The following is an 8,460-nucleotide window of genomic DNA, read 5'->3' as shown; positions in this document are numbered from 1 at the left end:
CTTCAGAAGAGCAGTCGGTGCTCTTACCTGCTGAGCCATTTCACCAGCCCCTATTCTAGTCTTTCTTGTTATGTGTAAGGAGGCCAGCTGTCTATTTGTCAACATTGGAGTTGGGTTATTATGAAGTAAATTTTATTAATGAAGCATTTATCTCTTATAAGGCAGCATTGGTCTCAGTGGTAAATGAATGAAAAAAAAAAAATGGAAAGGCCATGACTGTTCCTAGGTATGGTGAAGGAGAAAGTTTATTATAGATATGTGGGAAGCATAGCCAGAGGCAGGGACATCGGGGAGTCCAGAGTGAATCCGACTAGGCTGAGCTGAGCCATGTGTGGAGGGGGTCAGTGAGAACAAGGAAAAGGGGAGAGAGGGGAATGAGGTATAGCAGCCAGGAGGCCAAAGGTACAAAAGGTACACATAACCAAAATGGCTGTATTGTATCGGGAAGAGCATGGGCGTGGGGCTAGAGGGCTGGGTATGACAGCCCTGCCCTGTAACTGGTAGGAACTCAGAGATGCTGGGAGAAGCTGGAGGCCAGGTCTGCTTGGATTAGTTAAATAGACACCTCATCTGTTTGTCCTGGGTTTGAAACTTAACAGGGAGCACAGTTGATTTTAATGCATACTTAATTGGTATTCAATTTTTTTTTATTTTGTAGGAAATTCCTTTATTATAGTGTAAATAACTTTCAGTAGTGATATAATGTAACAACACATTTAACAATAGTTTATACCACACAGTAAATAAGAAAGTGTTTCTTTGAAAATATGTCATCATAGGAACCTTATCTTTACATTAATGCCAGAAAATGCCAAAGTTGTTTTCTCAAGGCAATAGGGCTTGATCCTTTTTTGGATATTTTTCTCTTAATGCACATGGATTTGCCATTTAATGCATCATCAAGTCTAAGAGTGATCTCTTAGGGAGTTTTAGAGAAGTTGGCAAGATTTGAAACTGGGTTTCAAATTTAAAAAAAAAAAAAAGATTAAGACACTTCTGGGATAGCCCAGGAAGTAGAAGTCATCTGTTAACTTGGTAGATAGACACATTTACTCCACTTTTGCTACAGGTTGTCTAAAGCCTGCCTATTTCCCCGGAGCCTGATTGCTATCCCTTGGTTTTGGTTATTGCAAAACTAGGGCCTGGGTGGCTAGAGCTCCTTGTGTATGCATTATTTTCCCCATGAAGTTTTAAATTGCACTTTCCATCCTGAATTTCCCACATTAGACCTCTCAGGCTGAGGAGAGTGTGAACTTGTCTTAGTTTCTAGCTAGCCATTTGGATAGTGAGTTGGGCTCTGGCCCCTATTTATTAACTAGTCCAAAATCAACTCAATGCACCACTTAGATGGCTGCCAGGAGGCTGATCTGGGAGTTTACTACTGCTTTTTCATACCAAGCAACCTAAGGGATTGACTGCTTATGAATTAGCTGACAGGTGAAGTGAGAAGTCACTTCTAATCTCTTATATTCCCGTTCCCCAAGCTTCACGCTTGGCCACGTGAAAGATCCCTCCTGGGGGGATGCTTTCTGCATGAATCGAATCCAAATCTTACAAATGTTTTTCAGGATGTGTTTTAAGTCTCTTGATAGACATTCCTGTAAAGTGGCTTTACAGCCCATGAGAAATTGCTCACAGGCAAAAAATACCCCCAAACCCTGGAGCTACAAAACAACTCTTATGGCTGACTGAGAAGCCAGCTAGAACACAAAGCTTTTTAAGATGTAGAGGGTCTTGGTGGACAAGTCTTTGTATATAATACCACTGAACTGTGCTAAACAGTTTCAAAGTTGAGAAGAATCCAAATATATCATCTATAAAGATTCCTTATTTTAGTTTCATTGTTTATTTTAGACTTTGGTTCTGAAACACTGTCTACATTCTTGACACATGAAGATGACATGGCCACTTCAGTGCCTCTGCATGTTGTGTAAAGAAAACCTTAAAAGTGAAGAAGGACAAAGAGATGTCTTAATAAGACACATATACTGTACAAACAAAACCTAAATTATATATAAATACACCCCACCCAGCATGCCTTCCTTTTCCCACTACCTGCCCAAAGCAATGCCAAAGGCTCGTCTCTCTAAGACCCATGCAGCGTACGAAACGCCAACCATCCCTAGCCTTGCAGATACATCAGTCATCTGCAGCCTATTGGTGGTTCTGCAAGTGCAGGGAAGCGGTTTCCCCGGAAGCATTATTACTCTTGGCTGAGATCCCGGGACTTAATCTTCCCGGTGACCAAACTGGATCCCACTGTATCTACCAGGGAGGCAGCACTACCTGCTCAGAAGCTCCAGAGGCACCGCTCAGGGATACTGGGAAGAGTCTCAGAAGAGAAAGTGTACAATGAGCTAACAGTCTAGGTTAATATAAATTCTTTCTCAGTAAGTAATTTGGGGCAACTTGCTTCTGCTTTACACTGCATTGTGGAATCATTCTCATAGTATACTATTAAAAACTGATATATAGTTATTTTAAAAGCTATCTATGTAATCACCTCTTATATGCTTTCCATTAATTTAATAACAACTTAATGAGCTATTATGTAAATCTAAGGAGTAGTTAGCCTTAAGGAAGCCAATACTGTGCTAATTCACAGGAAGGAGAAAAAGCAACGCAAACAAAAGTTCACATCATCAACAAGAACTTTAGAGTTTTGTCAAAGTGTTGCAAAAATGTCCCCCAAAGCATTTATAGCAATTTATGTTAAGAAGCCAAAGTTGAGGGATAAGGAGAACGCACTCAAATTCTTTAAGGTAAAAATCCACTTATTTTATGCTTGTAATACATAAATTTCCCCTCAGACCTAAGTTCATAATTTGTAGACATTGCTCATTCTCTGATACATTAATACATATACTAAATATAAATAAATTAATCAAGAATGCTTAAAAATCCAAGTTAACATGATGCTGTATCGAAAAACAAGACAAAAACAAAAAAACAAAACAACCCCCAAGAAAACATAAAAACCAAACCTTGCACAATCTCCATTCTGTGTAAATACCCCCACTAAAATGTCAGTTGTGCTAAGGGATTCCACTTCAGTGCAGAAATGCATTGATTTGATGTATCCTTGTTGGTTTTAAGGTCTTTAGCACTTCTGTTTCTAAGTATCACCTTGCTTTGAAATGATGAGTAATTGCTACCAAATCACAAATCATCACAAATCTATTTTAGTTTAGTCTGAATAAAATCCAGCATAAATGTATTATTTTGTTCTGGGCATCATGGCTTGGTGTCTTTCTTTCCAGCTTCCTTCTTCTGGACAAACCACAGTTTAAGTCATTCTGGACTTAAACTTAAGAGGAAGAGACAGAAAAGTCTATCTTTGTTGTTTTCTTTTTAAGTCTCCAGATGTGGCTAAGACACTTCTTTTCAGACATGTAGTTGTGGCACCTGATCTTTGAAATAGAAGTACTTTAAACATCAGCCAAATTTGGTGATCCGGAGGTCCCCATTGATCTTTATGGTGTCAATTGCGGATAATGTTTGAATACGATGATAAGAATCAAAAAGTTGGTGTCTATCCACACTCTGGAACGTGGGTGCTCGCGAAGAATCTCTACCCTGAATGGCTGGTCTGGGATGAATGGAAAGTAAGGGATTGCAGAGTGCTCTTCGCCTTTCTCCTGAGATACAAGAGTTTCTGAGGAGCTGCTGGTCTGTGAACACAGCTTTGAGTTCAATCGGCAGGAGGATCTTCAGGGTCACCACAGGTCAAGCTGATGGCAAAGCTTTTGGGGTTGAGATCTATGATGCCCATCACTAATACCTTCTTGCCTAGTCTCGTGCCACCTTTAATGTACCCGGAAAATGGAACTATCAGTTATGGGAAGTACACGTCGGCTTGAACTGGAAAACCCAGGGAGTTGTTTAAGTGCCCATCATCAAGTTTCACCACTGCGTCACTGTCGGCCACAGACCCCGCCACTCCACGTTCCTGTAGCGCCTGGGACGTGGCAGCCGGCGCGGGTCCGAGTTGAGCCGGGTGCACGTGCACACTCCAGGCTGGTGAGGCCGCAGGCCCAGGAGTGAGAGGGAAGGCAGGCAGCCCGCGTGAAGGTCACAGTCCGCATGAAGGTCACAGTGGCGAGGAGATTGACAGTGGCAAGGGTGGTAGTCAAATTCTATGTGCTTTAGGATCAATAAAATTCCTCATCCAAAAGAGTAAATAACAATACTAATAACCATCATGTTTTTTTTTTTAATTGTTACCTTATTTGTTGATTTATTGATCTTGGAGGTGATGGCATCCACTTGCCATGAAGAAACATGAACTGGGTCCTAGGGATTGAACTCAGGCCCCTATGGCATTGTGACAAAGCTAAGCTAGCTTTGTTGGGCCCAGCATCACAAATTTCTTGACCAAAATTGCCCAGTCTACTAATCTGCAAAAGAACAGTCAATTTGGGGCCAGTATGCTTGATCAGAAGGGCAAAACTAAGTCCTGAGGGTTGTTTGTCCTCTGACCTCAACTAGTGTGCTATGGCGTTTGTGTCCCCATGTGCATATATACAGATACACATACCATATAGTGAATAAATAAGTGATGTAAACGAATTAAAAACTGTTTTAAAAAGGATCCATTCTTCAGCTTTTGTGAATGAATAAGGCAGCTGGATGCTGAAGGGTGAGTGACCTAAAAGGCACAGGTATGCTGAGGACCTCTGGACGGGAAAGGTGATAAGGTCACATTGGCAACATCTGGAGGCAGGTAGGAGCCAAGAAGCTCCACAGGGTCAACACACCACTCTCCATTGGGCGTTACGGTGGTGAGGTGGCAGGACAGACCTACAGATGGAATCTTCTGCCCCAGGAAGCTCCCAGGCTCCTAGGGCTTTGGCTGTCTGAATTTACCCAGAGAGACTGCTGCCCTCCATTGTTGAGGTCAGTCTCTTGTCTTCCTGGTGTCTTCATGAGGCCCTCTAACGGATGCTCAGTCCTAGTACAGGAACAGACACTCGGGTTACTTTTTAAAATCTCTGCAGGGGTTCAGGTACACGGGAAGACTTGGCTGTCTTTCCTTTGGAGCTATTCTTACTTATTCAACGAGGTTTCTGTGGCATGTAGTTTACCTTGTAGGCTAAGTTGGCTGGCCAGTCACTCCATCTTCCCATCTCTCTGTCCCCTGCGGAAGGACTTTGCATAGGTGCTGAAGCTTCAAGCGTAGGTCCCCAAGCTTGAGCAGCAAGCACTTGACTAGCTGAGATGTCTCTCTCCCTTCCGTCACACAGGGGACGGAAATTACCTTGTTCCTGACTATATTCTTCTGCCTCATGGCTGCTCTGATACCAGCCTTCCCTGTACTTTCCTGAAAGAGGGCCCTGTTCCTCCAAAAGTGATCAGAAGAGTTTTAAGGTGCAATACCTGTTTTTTTTTTTTCTTAAGATTTATTTATTTATTTTATGTGAGTACACTGTACCTGTCTTCAGACACACCAGAAGAGGGCATCAGGTCTTGTTACAGATGGTTGTGAGCCACCATATGGTTGCTGGGACTTGAACTCAGGACCTTTGGAAGAGCAGTCAGTGCTCTTAACTGCAGAGCCATCACCCTGTTCTTATTAATAAAAAACAGTTTTAATATATACCGTCTTGGTCATTATGGACTAGATACAGTGGGAAGCCACTGGAAGATTTTTAGCTCCGGACATGATCTCATGAGTTCAGAAGTAACCACTAAGATGGCTGTTGTAAAATAGAACCCAGGAGGGAATACTGGAGATGACTTAACAGTCCACAGCACTCACCCTACCAGGAGATGGTCTTGCCTCCTGCTAAAGCCAAGCGGAATTGCTTTATTTTATTTGGTGCTTTAGGATCTTCATGAATCTCCTCATTTTCTCTAGCCCAGTGGGAGGCTTTATCCTTGATTATGTGTAATGAATCTCAAGCACTGAGGAGCTGTAAACCTTCCATGGGGTGACTTAGATAGAATCAAGAACAAGATCTTCTAATTCTTAGTCCAGGGCCTTCCTTCTCCAGACCATTAGCTGACACATGGAGTCTTTGAAAACTGATATGAGTAGTTTTTATAGTATCAAAAAGTGTTGTACCAGTTTTTTAATATTCCCTTAGTTATTGCCTGTGAGTGGTTAAAGACAGTAACATAGTTTATTGTCTTAGGTCCTGAGGGCTTGCAGCCCAAGCACAGCTTAGTGAGTTCTTAGAAGTCTCACAAGGCTGCACTTGAGGGCAGGGTGGCTAGGGCTGTGGACCCAGCTGAGGCTCAGCTGCAGAAGGAACCAGTATTTACTGCAGATTCTTTAGCACTGTGTCTTGTACTTGAGAATGGAACGAAGATAGTTGAATCCATAGAGGGAGATTGGATATATTTAACCTTGTAATAATAAAGGAATTCTTGTCTGTTTTTTGCTAATCAGCTAATATTTTGTTTAAAAAATAATGCTCATATCATTTTTTCTTGAGGTTTGGGGGATGTGGTTCCAAATCTTGTTCATCCCATTCTATGCCAGTTTGGGGTCCAGGTGGATTACCTGGATGCTGTCCTTACTTGGCTGTCACAGATCAGCATCCTAGGCGAGCTTCCAGGTAGCCATCTTCCATCCCACTTTCTCGTCTACTATACAGGGCCATGCCAATCTTCTGTAGATTCTTTGCTTGCTGAGTTATAAAAATGAATCCTAGAAGGTTCAGAAAACACAGCCACTTTCTCAGTGGTGCTCCGAGTCTGTTCTCAAACAGGTTTTCTTGATTATGCTCTAGCTTGGTTCATTATTCTGAAATAATCAGATGCTGTAAGGGTCCATGATTCACTGAAGATTGATATCCAGCACTCAAATAGTATGTAAACGCAAAGATTATCTTACTTTGCAGACGTCCAGGATGCTGGGGTCTCTCATTACCCAGATAGAGAGACAACCAAGTGAGCTCAAAGGCCTGATTTGAAGCACATTAGGGGAATTCTGGGCTAGGTGGGCTTTGTCTTACTCTGTGTCTAAGGATGACATTCCATTACCAGGGCTGACTGGAAACTGCTGACCCATTGTCCTTGCTTCAGTCGTGGTGGCGAGGCAGTTTCTGACTAGCTGCCTGAAGCCTGGGTTTTTACATTCTAATCTCCTGAACTGCCCATTTGAAGCCTGCCACGGAGTAGGCCTGTCTCATCAATGCAATAGCTAAAGGAATGTGTGTTTGAAAAACTGTGGGGTTCTCTCCTCCTCCACAGTTTCTTTCTTCAGTCTGCGGTTTCATTCTTTTTCTTACTTGAGAACTTCATGTTGAGACTGGAGTAGAGAGTACTGCTCTTACAGAAGACTGGAGTATGATTTCCAGGACCTGCTTCAAGCAGCTCACTACCACCTGTAACTCCAGCTTCAGCAGAATTGGATGTATCTGACTCCAAGGCCATATGCACACACACAAATGTACCACACATAGACTGCACACATGCAAGTGATTAAAAATGACAAAAAGCATGAAAAGCTTAAAGGCCAGACATAGTGTTGCACACCTTTAAACTCAACAGCAGAGGCAGTTGGGTCTCTGATGACGGCACAGCTTCTCTGGGGTAGGGCAGCCAATAAGAGCCCATTAGCAGTTACAGTGGAGATGATTTATGCTTCTAAGACTTGAAAATGAGCAGCGCATGTCTCTCAGGTAGAGTACAGCTCATGTCTCCATGGTGAACCTAATAGGGTACATAGCGTAACATACTAACTATACAAAAGAAATAGATTCTTGGGGCTGGTGAGATGGCTAAGTGGGTAAGAGCACTGACTGCTCTTCCAAAGGTCCTGAGTTCAAATCCCAGCAACCACATGGTGGCTCATAACCATCTATAATGAGAACTGATGCCCTCTTCTGGCGCGTCTGAAGACAGCTACAGTGTACCTGAGCGAGCAGAGTTGACCAGAGCAAGTGGGGCTGATCGGAGTGAGCAGAGAGAGGTCCTAAAAATTCAATTCCCAACAACCACATGAAGGCTCACAACCATCTGTACAGCTACAGTGCACCCATATANATAAAATAAATAAATCTTTAAAAAAAATAGATTTTTTTCAAGCACATAGAACACTTACAAAAATCCACCAAGAGACGAAATTATCAGTCTTCTTTCCACAAGTCAGGTAGCTGAGTTAATGCAAATAAGTTTCTTTAGGCTTCAGAGTAAGGAAGCAACTTCTTAAATAGGATACAATGCACAGATGCAGAAGATTAATAACATGAACATTAATGTTTAGGAAACATGTTTGCTGTAGATCCCCACTTTATAAATGGCAAGTTAGTGCAGGCAACATGGTTTCTGTCCCAGTTATTCTGTCATTGTGGCATGAAAGAGCTCATGGACAGTATGCTATGTTTTCATAGCACTTTATTAAAAAACCGATGGTTTAGTATTATCACAATGGCTGAAGTTGTGGAGCTCTGGCATAGGTAACTAAATAATGGAAGGCTAAAGATCTCTCTGGGAGAAGATACTTGCGATAGA

At 42.3% G+C, this 8,460-nt stretch overlaps 1 protein-coding gene across 3 annotated transcripts in view; it reads left to right on the top strand.

Moving 5' to 3' along the window:
• Lrrc28 (leucine rich repeat containing 28) overlaps positions 1-8,460 on the top strand; it is a 125,493-nt gene that overhangs the window by 45,946 nt on the left and 71,087 nt on the right. The window contains exon 6 of one of the 3 annotated variants that reach the window (XM_021199517.2): positions 1,855-3,216. The exons of the other annotated variants lie outside the window; for them this stretch is intronic. Within the exon in view, the coding sequence (XP_021055176.1) occupies positions 1,855-1,934 (80 nt within the window). The 3' untranslated portion in view covers positions 1,935-3,216. Of the gene's footprint in view, positions 1-1,854; positions 3,217-8,460 lie in introns of those variants that run through there. 3 annotated transcript variants of the gene reach the window in all.

The sequence above is a fragment of the Mus pahari genome, chromosome 1 (genome assembly GCF_900095145.1).
Source record: "Mus pahari chromosome 1, PAHARI_EIJ_v1.1, whole genome shotgun sequence".
In the NCBI taxonomy this organism is placed as follows: domain Eukaryota; kingdom Metazoa; phylum Chordata; class Mammalia; order Rodentia; family Muridae; genus Mus; species Mus pahari.
This window is presented reverse-complemented; position numbering and strand designations above follow the sequence as displayed.